This window comes from Natator depressus, chromosome 2, assembly GCF_965152275.1.
Source record: "Natator depressus isolate rNatDep1 chromosome 2, rNatDep2.hap1, whole genome shotgun sequence".
Taxonomy (NCBI): Eukaryota; Metazoa; Chordata; order Testudines; family Cheloniidae; genus Natator; species Natator depressus.
This window is the reverse complement of record NC_134235.1, coordinates 219903130-219922231: the sequence shown is the minus strand read 5'-3', so window position 1 is coordinate 219922231 and position 19102 is coordinate 219903130. Positions and strand designations below refer to the sequence as shown.

The 19102-nt window shown below is 42.7% G+C and overlaps 1 protein-coding gene across 1 annotated transcript; it reads left to right on the top strand.

The window, feature by feature from the left end:
- The first annotated feature begins 13094 nt into the window (after nucleotides 1-13094).
- Nucleotides 13095-18620, top strand: FZD1 (frizzled class receptor 1). The gene has a single exon (XM_074945949.1). The coding sequence runs from the start codon at nucleotides 13411-13413 to the stop codon at nucleotides 15286-15288; it is 1878 nt and encodes a 625-aa protein (XP_074802050.1). The 5' UTR covers nucleotides 13095-13410; the 3' UTR covers nucleotides 15289-18620.
- Nucleotides 18621-19102: the final 482 nt, after the last annotated feature.

The following is a 19102-nucleotide window of genomic DNA, read 5'->3' as shown; positions in this document are numbered from 1 at the left end:
TTTTTGTTTATTTGTTTTCACTGGGTCAGATAGAGTAGACACCAAAATTGGAACCGGCTAAAAAGCATCCAGTATCAGCTTATTTAAAGCGGGGGAATGGAAAATTGTCTGTTGCATTTACAAATGGTGCCATGACTGAGTTTGCTATCTTAAAACAAAACAAAGCAAATCCTGCTGCCTTATATTTACTGCTGCTCAGTGTTATCTGACTAGACGACATTTCTCTTGTTAGAACCTCTTTTTTTGTTTTAGAGTCTTTTTGCCTTTACAGCTGTAACCATTGTTTTAGTAGATTAAGCATAACTCTGATACCGCAATCTGTTAATGGAATGCACCATAGGGAGAGGAATACACTCACTAAGCGTGTGCAGTTAGTGCAGGACCTATTGCTCTCTTCAAGGCATGATGCTGAGCAGCATTTTGTGACAGTGGTTTGCTTCTGCTATGAGACAGACAGAGAGACACACAAAAATCCTGTCTGGCATACTCATGCTGTGGAAGAGGAAGGGGGCAGGCTCTTGCTGATTCACTGAGCAATATTCCTCTAAGGAAGTTACAATACAGTATTTCAGCAGAGGGACTCTGGTACTCACAGAAGGTACAATACACTGAATCAAGACAACTTTTCAGTCCATTGATCAAAAGGCTTACAACTCACTTCAAACCAGGTGGGATGATTTGGAATACTAATCACAGAAATTAAATCCACACCCCAGCCACTTCATTAAAAAGTTTAATCATTGGCTTTCAACAGCATTCGTATATGTATTTTATAATTATTGCAGATACATTTATGTCATTTTTTAAAAAAAAATTGTAAAGATACTTTTTGCGGGGTGGGGGGAGGTAAAATTGCCGTATCTGTTACCTGTCTGGTACCCTATGATCTTGAAAATATTTACACGTGCATGGACTCAAAAGGGACTAGCTGCATGTGTCTGTCAGTGTGTGCAGGAGCATGGATGTATTCTGCAAGTGATATACCATTTACCTGCATAATTGCCTAGATCCGAAGGCATTGTAGATTGGCCCTTAGCTGATGTAAATTGACTATGATAATTTACACCAGCTGAGGATCTAGCTCGATATATTTATTCTCAGTTCTGTGAGAAAGATCCATAACCCTGGACAGACTGACCCAAGGACTGTATCTCACCAGTGCTGAATATTTTCAGTATTATACAGTTCTGAAATATTGCGGTATATGGTTTCACATTAGTCTATATGAGCGTTACAGTTCAATAAGAACTGTAGGGTGGTCCCATATTGGTACAGAATAATATTTTGGTTTGTCACGATGGGTGGTTCTTTTGAATAATATGAGGACCTTTTCTTATGAGATTAAGGAACGTCTCACCGTAGAAGAGATATTTGTATCACTTTCCCCTTGTTTTTTAGCTTATAAAATGGACTATAAACAGTTTACAGTAAATAGATGCACACTTCTTCTGCCTGTATCAATTCCCTAGTGTACTGAGTATGACTTCAATTCTTTTGCCTTTGATGCTTTTAAAACCAGATTTTTTCCTCTCCAGAATAACCCTGTATGCCAGCCAGAGTAAATACCAATTCCATTTCCATCCCATTATTTTTCTAATGAAGGGTTTGTCATGCAAAAGAAGATCTGAGGTGACTATGTTTTCCATTATGCAAAGTATTCAGTTATGATAATGGCTTTAGGACAGTTTTATAAAGGTACCATGGAAAAAAATCACAAGTGAGTGCAGTGAAATAGTAGATAAATCCCTTATTTCTTTTGCCCTCTCATTTGAAATTCAAGCCACAGAGGTCACCCTAATTTGCCACACATATTTTCTCTGACATTCCCAATCTGTGCATATAGTAAATGTAAGAATTGGCAGCTTTCACTGAATAGACTTCTGTTAAGCGCTTATCAAAAGAAAAAAGACGAAAAAAGGGGCTGTAAAATGCAGTCACATTTCGTACACCCTTCGCTTTCTCTTCTAAACTCACACTTATTAAAATCTACAGTCAATGGAATTTACCTTTTGAGCTCAAGATGTTTCCATTCAGAACAAAGAAAAAATAGGCCAGCAAAGACAACCTGATATTTCTTAGAAATTCTCTTTACTTTTTTATGCCAAATCCCAAGGGGCAGGGCTCTCCAGAAAGAGAGTTTATTTTCTAAACCCTTTGAACACAAAGCTTTTACATTTTTAGGGCAAGATATTTTCTTAGACCATCTCAATAATTGTATTGCTGTATTAATACTTTTCTCAGAGGTGCATACATACACACACACACGCACACACTTGCTTAATTTCTGTTAGATATTTCAGTTATTCCAGTGTACTGGTTTACATACAGAAAATGCTGTGAAGTTAGGTCTTGGAAAGTACTTAATATCTTTGCAGTTACCGGCGTAGTTAGTTCTCTCTCTTCTTTGCTCCATCCATATATATGGTTTGTACATAATATATACACAGAGTGGATATATTTACTTCTTCATAGTGTAATTCCAAAAAAAATACACACTTTTTTTTATTCCTCACGAATATTTTAGAAACCTCTTGAACTGATTTAGTTGTATTAAATTTCGGTAGCCAGCAAACTTTTTTCACTGAAGAAACATATCCATTTCATAACCCTTCAAAGCTAACAATCAAATTTAAGCAGGAAGTAATATACATAACAACTCACATACAGTGACCTACTCAACCAACACTCTCAAAATACTTTACAATCATTTATGAATTAAGCCTCACAACATCCCTGTGAGATGGGCATCTATTGTTAACCACCTTTTATAAATAGCTAAATTAAGGCACAGAAAGTTGAGGTGACTTTGACACACAGGCCAACATTTTCAAACCTGAGTGTCTAAAGTTAGGCTCCTGAATCAGTAATTGTATGAGCAAAATTCTTAAGTACTTCTTAAACTGCTGTCTGTGCCAGGCTGATTTTGAAACAATTTTGAACTAGTCACATCTCAGTTTTGATGTGGAGTAACTTATGCATTTGAACGCCCTCAGAATGGACAGCCAGTTGGCAGCCTTCTGGCTATGCTTGTCCAATCTCAAAACCACTAACTCTACAATACTATACATCTGTAGATGGAATTAGATTCAAAACTGATATAAAGGGGACATGATAGCAAAATCTTATATATTTTGTAGTCTATGATTCCATGTTCATTTATTTATTTAGATTCATGCAGGGAAAAGATGAGAATGCCTATCTACAGCTCTAGGCACTCCAGACAATTTTAAAAAAATACAAACATAATAGCTTCCCCCAAATTGCTTTATCAATGCCACCTATCTCCCTTTATCAACAACAGCTGTCAAGGAATAAAGGCTGAAAAATTCCCTGGCCCTATCATCACACCTCCTCCTATTCCTTCCAAAGCCAGGGGAAATAGATGGCCTCTGCAACATGCTTTAAGAGTCAACAGATTTGGACTATAGTGGACCAAGCTGGGCAGAAGGTAAGTCCAAGTTCCTTTGCCAATCTCAGCTATGGCACAGGAAGAGAAGTCATCTCTTAGATAAGTAGGTCCCAGGCCAGCCCATTTAGGACTGGATAGGTCAAAACATTTTAAATTCCACTCTAATCAGCAGCCAGTGCAGACAATAGAGCACTTAACACTTCACTTAAATCATATGATTTAAAAAGAGAGTGAAAATATATAGTAAATTGTACAGTATTTGTAACGTATGTGATAAGCTACTATGCCAGTAAGATGGAATAGTCCTATTGGGTTACAAAATGGAACCCCTTAGCGTACACCCGTCTACTTGGTAGAAAGTCTGTAAAAACATCCAGAGTGTATACGTGACCAGTTGTTATCACCAGGCCTTACCTGTGGGAGAACTGTACTGTTTCAGCTAAATCAGTGCGATGCCTTTGGTGTGATCACTTATAAGCGTGAGTGCTTCTTATTGATTAAACTTGAAGCAGCAAGGAATCAACTAAACCTAATCTATAAAAGGCACTCTGAAAGTGAAATCTGAGTGTCCACACAAGTGAAGAAGGGTTGCACTGATCTAACTAAATAAATGTCTAAATATATCTAGTTTAATATTGGTACAATGTTCTCATATAGACAAGGCCTAAGTCCCTTAAACCTACAGGGGTACATTTCAATAGAAAAAGATACAGTGGAAGTAGCCAAGTGGAAATGTCAAAAACGATTAGGGTGCAGACATACATCACATCTTTAGCATTCCAAGTGCATCATTGTCTCAACATTAGGCTTGCTCTGATATGTTTCTTTTGGTGTGTAGGTGCTAGAGGTTTGCATGGGAACCAAGTCCCATGGGAATTCTGAAGGAATGAAATGAGACTGGAATAACATCAGAAAGAGGCTTGAGGTCTATGGGTTCATGACAAGCCAAGGAATTCCCATTATGGATTGAGTGCAATTGTGCAATTTCTACATTATGCAATCTGGAGGCAGCAGGCTTACCTCCTGCAGGAAGGGGGTAAAAGTGCCCCATTTGTAGGGTTGCCAACTTTCTAACCCAACAAAACCGAACATCCTTGCCCCGCCCCTTCTCCGAGGCCCTGCCCAGCTCACTCCATCCCCACTCCCTCCATCGCTCGCTCTCCCCAACCCTCACTCACTCATTTTCACCGGGCTGGGGAGGGTCCCTTTTTGACTGGGTGTTCGGTTGAAAACTGGACACCTGGCAACCCTATGAAGCAATTCAGCTAATCTTTACAGCCATCTTGGAGGCAGCACCGATAAAGTTCAGGGTGATCTGCGGCTACCCTCCCTTGCCAAAAGGAAAATGTGGGACCTTTTAACTCTGAATCACACCTCCAGGCCAATGAATGCATAGAAAGATATATACACACAGTACTGTAGGTATCCTCACTGTAGGATAAAAGGGCAAAAGAGCACAATGGAGATCCTAGATAGTGCTCAAATACATTCTATCCTGCAGTTACATGACAGAATATAATGCTTCTTAACAAGCCTTTACTGCCTATGAGGTAATATTTTTTATTAACGTTTAAAGATTTAAAAAACACAATATACCTTAATGGCTTGTCACAATCTACATTTTGAGAAGGCAAAATGTATTTAAATAAGCTGCATTGTGAAAAGTACATAAATATATCCCTGTACAAGAGATTAATGGCTTTGTAGGTAGCCTCCTTTTCCACTTTGTTTATTAACCTTAAGACCTTCAAAGAAAGATGTCATCTTTAACTTGTCTGTCCTACTGTCTAAATAGTGCAAGAGTCTCAGAGCAGTGAACAATATGCAATATTCTACACAACCTGAGAGCAAATGTGCTTCCAAAATTTTAACAAGAGGCTTTTTGATGGAGCCTCTTGTTAAAATCCCATGTATGGCTTTGAAGGTGAGAAGCAGAAGCTTGAATTGGACCCAATATTCAACAGGAAGCCAGTGAAGAGAGCAGCTCACTGGGATAAAGGCATCTCAGTAGTCTGCATTGCTGAGCAGATAGTCTTCTGTGCTGTGAACCAAACTGCAGCTTGGTTAAGGTCTATAATTTCATACCCAGGTACAGAGACTTACAATAATCAAGTCTGCAGGTAATGAATGAGTAGACCACCATCTTTATGTCTGAATCCAATAGAGGATGGTACAGTATCTTTACCATTCACAGATGGAAAAGGGAATTTTTCATGTTTGTGGCTATTGGGATATCCATAAGCAGATGAACACTGAGGCTACGGAATACCTGGAAATCCTGGACGCCCCATCATCTCAGGCATTGGCACCCTCAAAGCTGGATTGTCTGGCTATGTAGACTCCCTCCTCAGGCCCTACACTACCAGCACTCCCAGCTATCTTTGAGACACCACTGACTTCCTGAGGAAACTACAATCCATCGGTGATCTTCCTGAAAACACCATCCTAGCTACTATGGATGTAGAAGCCCTCTACACCAACATTCCACACAAAGATGGACTACAAGCCATCAGGAACAGTATCCCCGATAAAGTCATGGCAAACCTGGTGGCTGAACTTTGTGACTTTGTCCTCACCCATAACTATTTCACATTTGGGGAAAATGTATATCTTCAAATCAGCAGCACTGCTATGGGTACCCGCATGGCCCCACAGTGTGCCAACATTTTTATGGCTGACTTAGAACAACGCTTCCCTCAGCTCTCGTCCCCTAATGCCCCTACTCTACATGTGCTACACTGATGACAATATAAAAGAAGCCCTTGAGGAACTCCACCATGATTTCAACAATTTCCATCCCACCATCAACCTCAGCCTGGACCAGTCCACACAAGAGATCCACTTCCTGGGCACTACGGTGCTAATAAGCAATGGTCACATAAACACCACCCTATACCGGAAATGTACTGACTGCTATTCCTACCTACATGCCTCCAGCTTTCACCCAGACCACACCACACGATCCATTGTCTACAGCCAAGCTCTACAATACAACCGCATTTGCTCCAACCCCTCAGACAGAGACAAACATCTACAAGATCTCTATCAAGCATTCTTACAACTACAATACCCACCTGCGGAAGTGAAGAAACAGATTGAGAGAGCCAGAAGAGTACCCAGAAGTTACCTACTACAGGACAGGCCCAACAAAGAAAACAACAGAACGCCACTAGCCATCACCTTCAGCCCCCAACTAAAACCTCTCCAACGCATCATCAAGGATCTACAACCTATCCTGAAGGACAACCCATCACTCTCACAGATCTTGGGAGACAGGCCAGTCCTTGCTTACTGACAGCCCCCCAACCTGAAGCAAATACTCACTAGCAACCACACAACAGAACCACTAACCCAGGAACCTATTCTTGCAACAAAGCCCATTGCCAACTGTGTCCACATATCTATTCAGGGGACACCATCATAGGGCCTAATCACATCAGCCACACTATCAGAGGCTCATTCACCTGCACATCTACCAATGTGATATATGCCACCACGTGCCAGCAATGCCCCTCTGCCATGTACATTGGGCAAACTGGACAGTCTCTACGTAAAAGAATAAATGGACACAAATCAGACGTCAAGAATTATACCATTCAAAAACCAGTCGGAGAACACTTCAATCTCTTTGGTCATTCGATTACAGACCTACAAGTGGCAATTCTTCAACAAAAAAACTTCAAAAACAGACTCCAACGAGAGACTGCTGAATTGGAATTAATTTGCTAACTGGATACAATTAACTTAGGCTTGAATAAAGACTGGGAGTGGATGTGTCACTACACAAAGTAAAACTATTTCCCCATGTTTATTCCCCCCCCCCCACTGTTCCTCACACGTTCTTGTCAACTGCTGGAAATGGCCCACCTTGATTATCACTACAAAAGGTTTCTCCCCCCCGCACTCCCCCACTCTCCTGCTGGTAATAGCTCACCTTACCTGATCACTCTTGTTACAGTCTGTATGGTAACACCCATTGTTTCATGTTCTCTGTGTATATAAATCTCCCCACTGTATTTTCCACTGCATGCATCCGATGAAGTGAGCTGTAGCTCATGAAAGCTTATGCTCAAATAAATTTGTTAGTCTCTAAGGTGCCACAAGTACTCCTTTTCTTTTTGATCTGAAGTCAGACACCCTCGTGCAGAATTGTGATACAGGGGTGGTGAGTTGTTTAAAGTGCTTCCCTTTCTCCTCCTCACATACCCCTGGAGCAGCTTGCTGTGTGTGTAGGAACCATGTGGTTCATCCCCCATGTACTCCTAGAGATTCTGATGGGGACACAGAAAGGAGAGTTCCACTGGAAACAGCTGCCATGGGAATGGAGGGAACACCATGCCATGACAGCTGTCTGAGTGTGCAGCAGCTGGGTCAGTAGCCAGCTTCAGAGAGAGCTGAACATTTTAAAAGTAGAGTCTGCCTTCCAATTTTAGGAAAAGCCTGTGAAACAAATTTTTGTTCTCATTCTCGTCTTGCCCACTTTTACCACACCACTATTATCGGAGCCAGCCTGAAGATTTTGGAAAGGGTTAATAAGGAGGTTCTTTGAACTATACTCCAAACTTAAGTGACCCATCTTATAGAAACTGTGAGTTCAGCAGATGAAGGACTCGTTAGAAGTGGAACCTAGTAGCTCATTCCTTTCAGTTACCTTGGTCAGTTTACATCCATGTACTGGTTTATATTTTCAAGGCTATCTTTGCAAGGAAAAGATTTCTTTCTGAAGTGAAAACTGAGATTCTCCTTTGTAGGGAACAAGGCCATTAACAAGGGCATTTGCAAGACCCTGATGTGTCCCTTCCAGGACATCAGTGAATCTGACCTTGTCTCACACGCTCTTGTCAATCTACATAAATAACGCTCGCTAATGTTATTGGGAAATGCATGCATAAAAAGAACAAGACACACAACCGCTCATCCCCTGCCACGTATGTTCTGAGCAACAGTTCAGACATGATTCTGACCTCATGTACACTGATGTAAATCAGGAGTAATTCCACTGAAATCAATGGATTTAAACCAGTCCCCAAAACAGTGTGAGAGCAAGAGCAGCCTTAACTGTGAATTTCTTGGTCTATGGCAAAACCTTATAAAGCTTTACTCACTTACTTAGTGTCAATGAAACAATAGATCTACTCTTGAGCATAAGGATGCAGATCAGGCCCTAAATCCAGCAAATATCGGGGGGTGGGGGGGAGACACAACAATAAGAAACTGGGTTGTTTTGAGGCACTGTATATATATAATTTTAGAAGAATTAATTTAAGATGGGAAAATAAAAAGGAGAGAGAGAGAGAAATGTGCATGTTTTCCCTAAAACAAAATGAATCATGAGCTATAATTGCCCTTTTAGAGTGGTGAGTTTTTCTTGTTCTCCAAAAAACTTGTTCCAGCACTAGAATGATTACAGTCCCAGCTTCTCTCTCATCCAATCACAGAATAGATCAGGAAGCACAGGCAACACAGGGCTTTAATTTACAAGGGATCATCTACATTTCTTCTAGAAGAACACAAAACCAAATAATAAGCCTGCATGCTCAATATATATTGAGTTTAGTTTAAACTGCTCTATAAACATTATCGACCAGAAAAATTGTTGTGGGTACTGTGATGAAGAGACTTTCTACAGTGCACTTTGAATGTGCTTATCATTTCTTCTTGTGCCTCCTTTAATATGAGATGTAAAAAGGGTCTGACTTCCAGGAGAGCTCCTAAGAGACTGATATTTATTCCTGTCCCAAGTTACATGATATGGATCAGGATTAGAAAAGCTATCACATGGTAGGTTTTTCTCCCCAAATTAAGTGTAGATAAAACACAATTTCCACAATTTGACAACCACAAACTAATAACAAAATATATAAATAGAGATATCTGGGGATAGATTTCAGGGCTGGATGACCTGAACCCTCTGACAGAAAAGAGGATTGTTCTGCATCTTTGATAACTACTGCCTCTGAGCCTAAATGGTTTTCTGATCACATGGCTTTATGTTCTCAGAACGACTCTTTATGCAGTGGCCTGTTTGGCTGCTGGGCAGGCAATCACATGGGCCTCATGTTCCCTGTTCATGGTATTTTTCATTGTCAGTGACTGTGTGGGTTTGTGCTATTTCTGTCAGCACAGAAGCACTGACAGTAGCATTCTGGATCTCCCAAGAAACAGAGTGCCAGGGTCCAACTTAGGTTTTTTTATATGTCTTTTTTTTTCTCCTATAGGAATGACCCTCAGACATTGTCATGACATATGTTCTTCATGCAGGTGGCCATTACCTTGGCAGGTGGCTAGACACTTTCTGTTTGAAATCTCTTACACTTTTGCAATGGATGCGTCTGTCTGGGATTCTTGTAAGAGTATATTTTCTTTTACAGTTTTCAGGCACATAAATCTTTTGGTACCTACCTCGGGGTTAACTGTCTTGGGCTCAAGAAGTTTGTTATATGTAGATTAAGGGTTTTGTTTTTCTACCTGTAAGTCTCTGAAATCTTAGCCCTAATAAAACACTGAGGTGTGTTGTGATGATCCTACAGTGATAGCTGTGGAATCCTCGAATCAGCTACATTTTATTTTATCACATTTTTGCTATTTGTACTGACTTTTATCTTAACACATGTGACTATAAATAGTAAGGGCTTGACGTGATGTGCTAAAACAAATATGTCAAGGAGAACTGCCACAATAAGGCACTCGTGAACTGTGGCTCACAATCAGTTGTTAGCTTACTTAGAATCCCATGGTGAGCCAAATGAGGTTTATAATCTATAAGTTGATATTTGATGCAGATTTCCTATTTGGACATTTTAACTTCAGTGGACATGTTTATTCTGGTCCAAAATAGGACATCTATTGTTACTACAAGATAGACAGCGAAGGTATGTCTACACAGCAATAAAACCCCATGGCACCAAGTCTCAGGGCTTGGGTCAGCTGACTCAGGCTTGGGCTGCAGGGCTAAAAACCTTCAGGCTAGAGCCCGGGCTTTGAGACCTTCCCCACCTTGTAGGAGTTTCCAACTCCCTTTCATGGTCCCACAGGAATGTATTATAGCCCTCCAATGCCCATGGCCTGCCACATGAAGCAGAGTGCTGGTTTTCACGCTTTCCTATTTCTCTGTAATGTCACTTGCTTCCAGAAAAATTTGAAAGCATGCAATCATTTCCTCCAGTTCTCTACCACATTTTCTTCCAGACCAAAGGATTCGGATGGCTTCATTTGCCCCATTTTTGCCAAAGATTCTTTTTCTTCTGACACTGTGTAATAAAAGTGTGATATACAGTGCCTTGGTGTACAAACTGAAGATGGCACAATATACTGCAAGGCCTCAAAATTTTAGGGCAGGAGTTCTCAAAGTGGGGATTGGAACCCCTCAGGGGGTCGTGAAGTTATTACATAGGGGGCCATGAGCTGTCAGCCTCCACCCCAAAGCCCGCTTTGCCTCCAGCATTTATAATGGTGTTAACTATATAAAAAAGTGTTTTTAATTTATAAGGGAGGGGGTTGCACTCAGAGTCTTGCTATGCGAAAGGGGTCACCAGTACAAAAGTTTGAGAACCACTGGCTTAGGGAAAGAAAAAGGGCTGTCCAACATGTCAGAGCACTGGACTGGGAGTCAGGACTTCTGTTCCTGACTCTGCCACTGACTTTGGGCACACAGTAATGATGGTAAGAAATGTATCTTTGTGTGATTTTGGGACAGTCAGTCAAACATGGGAATTTGAATTTCCACAGTGTAGAGGTGTTCTTGGATCCAGATACTCCATGTTTGTAAAACGCTTTGAGATTATAGGAGTCTAGTTTATTATTACTATTATTGAATTTCAGTGAGTAAAGTACATTTCCCATCTAGCTTTTACCAGTTTTTTTTCTTTTAATAAATTGAGTATGCATTTTGAAAGAGCCAACATGACTTCCTCTGGCTGTGAGCACATGTAGCTTAGAAATATAGGAGGAAATGGCTATCCTTGGTAATTACTGTATGCACATTCACTCAACAAAACATGCAATCTACAGAAGTAGTGCATATTTTAGAAAAACCTGCCCCAAGGTATTTGTAAGTAAGGTGGCTTTAATCTTACACTGACCTAAACTAACCGTCTGATAGGCAAGAAAAAACTGTTGTAATTATTACTTTTATATTTTAGGTTATTATAGTTCATTTATCCTAGAATGTAAAAGTAACTCAACATTGATATGATAAATGACCTTTGATACTTATTTTTATTTTTCAACCTTCAGAACACCACCAGTATATACTCAGTGTAACTATCAGGGAACCTAATTTCAAAGGGTTGTTCCTCATTTTTGTGCCAAAAAAACCTGTTACACTAAACAAATTATGGCGATACAAGTCTTACAAAGATGTTCAGTTACTATTCAGAGTTTTTAATTTACTTGACTCTCCATTCTCTGCAATTGCCTTTTGGAAGCCTGACAATTATATTGTCATCCCCCCAATCCCTTTCTCCCCCACCCCTATGATTGTGCCCTGAGGCAAATATTGATTCCCACTCCCCAAAATCCCTGCTGCGTTTTGAATGGAGCTGGAAGTAAGAGAGTTGTCTTTCTTTAAAGGGACACTGCCAAGACTGATGGACCCTAAATGTAACATATATTAACCAATTCAATGTTTTGTGCTGTATTGATTATGGGGAATCTATCAATTCTTTCTAAAAAATGTCTGTAACATTCCTAAAATCCTAACTTTTCAGGAGAGAGCTACTCTTAGCTCTGCTGGCACAAACTGTCTTTCCATCCTGCTTTTTTGGTGTTGGTTTTTTGTCTGTTTTTCCATTCCTTTGAAGATGCAGGGTATCACAACATGCACAAATCTTCACAAGGAGAGAACAGGCAAGCAGAGAAGAGGGACAACACAAATGCTTATTATAACAAAACTTGGTAGGTCCAGCCTTCCCCTTTGACAGATCTGTTAAAACAGCAAATGGATAGTTTTAAAGCATATTTCAAAGTATCTGTGTTGCAGGCTGATGCTTTTCTCATCACTTTCTGAAGACAGTGGTCAAATTAATCTCTGACATCTATGAACTCATACCAGAGATGAAGTTGAGGCTTTATATTTTTGAGGGTCCCACACAAAATGGCTGTTTTAGGGTTTGGGGGTTTGTTTGGTGTGTGTGTGCTAGGAAGAGGTTATTTGGTTTACAAATGACATTTAGAGTTTTACTTATGTACTTCACTGGCATAGTGTGTCAATTTAAAGTTTTCAAAGTGTGTTAAGACAATGCGAGCTTAGCACTATTATATTTACCAGAATCCAAAGAATCTCTTGCATCAGGTTACAATCTTTAAGTTTTTATTGTAAAACTATGGAACAAATGTGTTTCCTAAATTGCAAACACTAAACTTTAACTTAGAAACATCTGTTCTGATCCTAGCCTTGACTCACCCTCTTTCATTAGTGTGAACTGCAGAGTTTTTAACCATAAAAATGAAAAGCAATTGTCTGCCCTATTCTATTCATTATCCTCTCACAGCATATGGGGCTATTCTCCTCCCAAGCCTTCCTCTTTTTTCTTTTAAAGCAAAACCCATCAAGCCTGGCCTCCTTCACAGTGACCCCCCCCCCCCCCAACCGCGAGCCCCCGCCTCTTCTCCCTTTGTGCCTTGGACAGGCTGAAAAGCGGCGCTTGGGCGACCCAACCTCCTTCTGCGCCTGGAAGCTGAGTGAGATGTTGAGAGACGGTCCCTTCCGCAGGCAACTCAGGCGTCGGTTTCAAGGCTCCTCCCTTCTGGCGAACGGCAGACTGCGGGGCGCCTGGAAACCGGTCCGAGGGAGAGAGGCGAGGGGGAGCGCACTTGAGGGATTGACACAAATGGTCAGGCGGCGGCGGCGGCGGAGGCTGGAGCTGCCGCGGGGAGCCGCGCGCCGCCTCTCGCCACTCGGCTCTGCGGGGCAGTGAGGAGCGCTGGCGGGGCCGGGAGCGGGGCAGTTTCGGGGTGTCCCCCTCCCGCCGCCCTGCCCCCCTTCATGAGTCTCAAGTTTGATGCGGGCGCAGCAGAGGCAGCAGGCGGCGGCGGGAGCCCGGCTGGGGCGGCAGCGGCGCCGAGGCAGGGGCCGGCGAAGTATGGCTGAGCAGCGGGCACCCCCGGGGGCGTCCGGGCACGGCCGGGAAGTTCGCGGCGGGGAGACGGCGGCGGGCGGCAGGAAGAGGAGCAGCAGCGGCAGCCGCCCCGGCTGGTGTCTCGGGCTCCTGCTGCTGCTGCTGTGGGCGGAGGCTCCGGTGCTGCCTGCCCGGGGCCAGCCCCAGCAGTACAACGGCGAGCGGGGCATCTCCATCCCGGACCACGGCTACTGCCAGCCCATCTCCATCCCGCTGTGCACCGACATCGCCTACAACCAGACCATCATGCCCAACCTGCTGGGCCACACCAACCAGGAGGACGCCGGGCTGGAGGTGCACCAGTTCTACCCGCTCGTCAAGGTGCAGTGCTCGGCCGAGCTCAAGTTCTTCCTGTGCTCCATGTACGCGCCCGTGTGCACGGTGCTGGAGCAGGCGCTGCCGCCCTGCCGCTCCCTGTGCGAGCGGGCGCGCCTGGGCTGCGAGGCGCTCATGAACAAGTTCGGCTTCCAGTGGCCCGACACGCTGCGCTGCGAGAAGTTCCCGGTGCACGGCGCCGGCGAGCTGTGCGTGGGGCAGAACACCTCCGAGCGCGGCACCCCCACGCCCTCGCTGCTGCCCGAGCTCTGGACCAGCCACCCCCAGCAGCGCGGCGCGGGGCCGGCGGGCGGCGAGCGGGCCGGCCGCTTCGCCTGCCCGCGGGCGCTCAAGGTGCCCGCCTACCTCAACTACCGCTTCCTCGGGGAGAAGGACTGCGGCGCCCCCTGCGAGCCCGGCCGCCTCTACGGGCTCATGTACTTCGGGCCCGAGGAGCTGCGCTTCTCCCGCACCTGGATCGGCATCTGGTCGGTGCTGTGCTGCGCCTCCACCCTCTTCACCGTGCTCACCTACCTGGTGGACATGAAGCGCTTCAGCTACCCGGAGCGGCCCATCATCTTCCTGTCCGGCTGCTACACCGCCGTGGCCGTGGCCTACATCGCCGGCTTCCTGCTGGAGGAGCGGGTGGTCTGCAACGAGCGCTTCGCCGAGGACGGCGCCCGCACGGTGGCGCAGGGCACCAAGCGGGAGGGCTGCACCATCCTCTTCATGATGCTCTACTTCTTCGGCATGGCCAGCTCCATCTGGTGGGTCATCCTCTCCCTCACGTGGTTCCTGGCCGCCGGCATGAAGTGGGGCCACGAGGCCATCGAGGCCAACTCGCAGTACTTCCACCTGGCTGCCTGGGCCGTGCCCGCCATCAAGACCATCACCATCCTGGCCCTGGGGCAGGTGGACGGCGACGTGCTCAGCGGCGTCTGCTTCGTGGGCATCAACAACGTGGATGCCCTGCGGGGCTTCGTGCTGGCCCCCTTGTTCGTCTACCTGTTCATCGGTACCTCCTTCCTGCTGGCCGGCTTCGTCTCCCTCTTCAGGATCAGGACCATCATGAAGCACGATGGCACCAAGACAGAGAAGCTGGAGAAGTTGATGGTGAGGATAGGGGTCTTCAGTGTCCTCTACACGGTGCCTGCCACCATAGTCATCGCCTGCTATTTTTACGAGCAAGCCTTTAGGGAACAGTGGGAAAGCAGCTGGGTCGCCCAGAGCTGTAAGAGCTATGCCATCCCCTGCCCCAATAACCACAACAGCTACCACCATCCACCCATGAGCCCTGACTTTACTGTCTTCATGATCAAATATCTCATGACCTTAATCGTCGGTATCACCTCGGGCTTCTGGATCTGGTCGGGGAAAACACTCAATTCCTGGAGGAAGTTCTATACCAGGCTCACCAACAGCAAGCAAGGGGAAACCACAGTGTGAAACCCAACCCAGCTAGGCCGAAGGACACCCACCATCCCAACCAGAGAGGGCAGGTGAGGGGCCAAACTCCACTGTGTGCCCACAGTCTCAATCAGGGAAGGGGGGAGAGGCTGCTGCACATCCACTCTTGGCAAACTTTTCAGACTGCTAGCCATTTCTCCAGCCTGCAGGGAAGTGAGAATAACGAGGCAGGTGGGGAAACTCCTAAGATGGGACAGGCTTTGCCTCCTGTTGGGACTGAACATTATGTGTGGTTGGGGGAGAGGGTTGTAAATAGCCTGTGTAAGATTTTGTAAGTATATTTGTATTTGTAAATTACAAAGATCTCTCACCTTTTTTATTTTTAGGACATTTTAACTCATTTGCAGATTTTCCCCACTGTTTTTAACTGGCATTGGATTTTATTTTTCATTTTAGTACAGGATGGAAAAATAAAAGCAACTAAAACAAACCACTCCTTTCATCCCAGTACAGGTTTTGTAATGGTTTTGCTTGGAGTTCAGTTGCATGAACAGCATGGCCTGGATTGCGGCTGCTGTAACTCCCTAAGGTTCCTCCTGACACAGGCTGGGTCCTGATCCCAGCCAGCCTACAAGATGGGTGGGAATGGGGAGGGGCACAGACACCTGACTTGATCCCTGCCCCATATACCTGATGCATAATGGAGGAGTCTTGCTGCCTGCATCCTGAGGGGATGGGGGGAGCAAGCGGCTTTACCTCACTTCTGTGAGCTCCGCCATAGATGGTGGAGGGGAAGATGGTCTGACCCTTGCTGCCCAATACCAGACATGTCTAGTCCTTGCCATATAAACCCAAGGAGATCTTATCCCAGCTACCCAACCATTGAGGGAACAATCTCCTGAGCCCTGCGCAGAGATGTCTGATCAGGGCAGAGCAGCAGACTAAACCTGTCAACACTAAGCATTGGGTGGGGGGACTGACTGCCTTCTGCTTTTTTAAATTTAACTGTACCATGTGTTTGTTTTGTCAGTGGTCAGGAGTGGAGGTCTAATATCAGCCGCACCTATAGTATGTTTGATGGCTTAAAAGAGATAAGAGGGCATAGATAGCAACCTTTCCTTTTAACCTGTTTAATAAACTTACTTCTTTTTCTAATGGAAACCCAAGAGGTGACTGATCTGGCTAACCTTTCATCAGAAATGGGGTTATTGGCTGTTGCTGTCCCAAAAGTTTCACAGTGTATGGAGGGAAGGAAGACTGAGGATAGTTATAAATGTTAATTTGTGTGTGCTCAGTTTCTTGGCTATCTGCTTCCTTGATGGGTCAGCTTGTGTGTGGTATAACATTGTTTCTTCTGTCGATGAAACTGTTGAGGGAGAACGACCTGGAAGGTTGTGTTGAGGTACTTGATATTTACTTAGATTAATAGACTGCTCAATATAAACAGGGTCAGAAAATATGAGCTCAGTAAAAAGAGATTAGTTGGAATGACATGCAGTATTCAGCTTTTTTATTAAATCTATAAATTGACTTTTCAATCTGGAAATATTGAAAACATTAAAATGCCCCTGTATTAAAATGCTCCATTATGTACAAATTGTGAGGGAGGGATGATTTATTCCACTATTAAAAAAAAACAACAACAACAACCAAGAAACAAAATAATCTGATGGGATATGAGACTTTAAGGAAACTCTGATGTCCTTTCTAGTACCATAATTACGTTGCATACTGTGAAGCATGTGTGCAATATGTCTGCTATCTTTAAAAAATGTATGCTCCTGGTTTTTTTTAAGAGGTTTAAACAAGACACATCAAATGTAACTCTTCACAGATGCATTTTAATATTTAGTCCTCTGTATGAAAAACAACAGAATGCTTCTCTCTCCTGATTGTATTTTTTAAAAGTTTTTATATAACAAGCGTCTGTATTTAGGTTCATAAATGTTATCTCTGGCTACCATATCCTGAAATGCAATGGTATTTGAATTTGGTATTCATTTATTTCTTTCATTATCACAAGATCATCTATATTTATAGAGGAATAGAAATTTATATATATTAAATACCATATTTTTAATTTCTCTTAAATAAATTGAGGTTTTGTACAAAATGATCTTGTCCTTTTACATATGCCTCACAGTAACTCAATATATGCTGTATTCATTATTTTCATATATTACAAGGTTTGGGTGTTGTTTTGTTTGGTTTTTTAACTGCGTTCACAGTACAAGCTAGAATTCAGTGTAGGAATGCATTATGCAGCTTCTTTTTTATGTCTAGGACAGTCCAGATTAATCCTTCAAAAGAACTAATGTATACTGTTCAAGATCCTGGATAGGATATGGTTGATGGTGTGAAATCCAAGAAGAGATCTGCTATATGGCAGGAGAAGAAAGAAGCTTGCAGATTTCTTTATTTTTGGCAAAGGAGAGATTAAGTTGGAAAAACCCTTCTATATTTGCTATTAAAAAATTAGCCAGTTTCTCACTGCCAGAATCACATTCAAGCTGTGTTTATAAAATATAAACAATTGTCTTCCTCAGAATATTTTCGTATGCAGCCCTTTTTGTTTTCTTGGAATCTTGACTGTTTAGTTAAACCAGAGCTGTAAAATATGTACATGAAAATATTTCCATTCCGGTTTTTGAAGAACTACATACATTCTAAGCTTTTTTCCAAAACATTTTTGTTATCTTCCAAAGTGCCTTTTTAGAGGTTTGGTTTTGGTAGGCATACTTGAATAATTGAGATTTTTGTTTCTGATACTTTCCACTGTTATAAGGTAGCACTGTGTTTCATTATACAGAATTGTAGGGGATATAAATTGTTTATAAAAAAGATCAGGCAAAAATTAACATGCAATACGAAGGAAGCAAGACTTAAAAATTAGAGGCAAAAATCTGCCCTCATAGACATGAGCGCAGAATTTAACCATAGGGCTTTTTATTGTAGCATAAATGTACTGTCCATTTTCTTAAATATTGTCTTTTTTAAAAAAATTCTCTGTTCTAGCAGTTAAAGTAGTACTGCTCAGCGTTCAGCTCTAATGGTCTAAAGCACAAACCATTCAGCTTCATTTGAAGTGCAGGTCCTTTATGGCCAGGTGAATAATTACAACAATAGAGATATTTTGACCAGTTACCTTGAAACCGAATATTTGTTCATTCATTTATGCATTGCAGAAAGTGCGTTAGGGTTATAACAATTTTTGTATTTAATATTGGAAATGTCGTTTCTATACAAAGTAACATTTTGCTAGTCTACACGGTTCGGGTCTGCACACTTTATAATTTGTACTTCCAAGATTTAAATATAGGGAATTTCACATTGCTCAGTCTTCATTATTTTTACAGAATAGACTACAGTATATCATAAAATTAAATTGTTGCAGCAAGCTCCATCTTATTTGTGCATCATTCTTGTTTTTGTTGTTTGTTCATTTGCATGCTAATTTGCAAAATTCAGTAATTTCCATAAGTCATTAGTGGGTGTTATCATAATGCACAACTTTCTTCTTGCATTTTTCTTTGGCATACTTTTATTTGTCTACATATTTCAAATGCACCTATCGTGGTTTTTAGGACTTTTTGTAAAAGTCAAGTCCAAGTAGATTAAACAAATATGAAGGTGCCTTCTTTTGGGCATATTAAAATAATTTATGCTTCACCATAGTAAAATACTCCAAACATATCCAGTGTTCCATAGCTCAAGGGTATTTAGATAGTAGTTGTCAGAAATCCTATGTCTATGTATAATTGGTATGCCATATTTATGAGTAGACTGTATTGTAGTATAAAAAGAAACAATGTTGCAAAATTCTACTTTGTGTCTCATAAAGAAGATAATATAA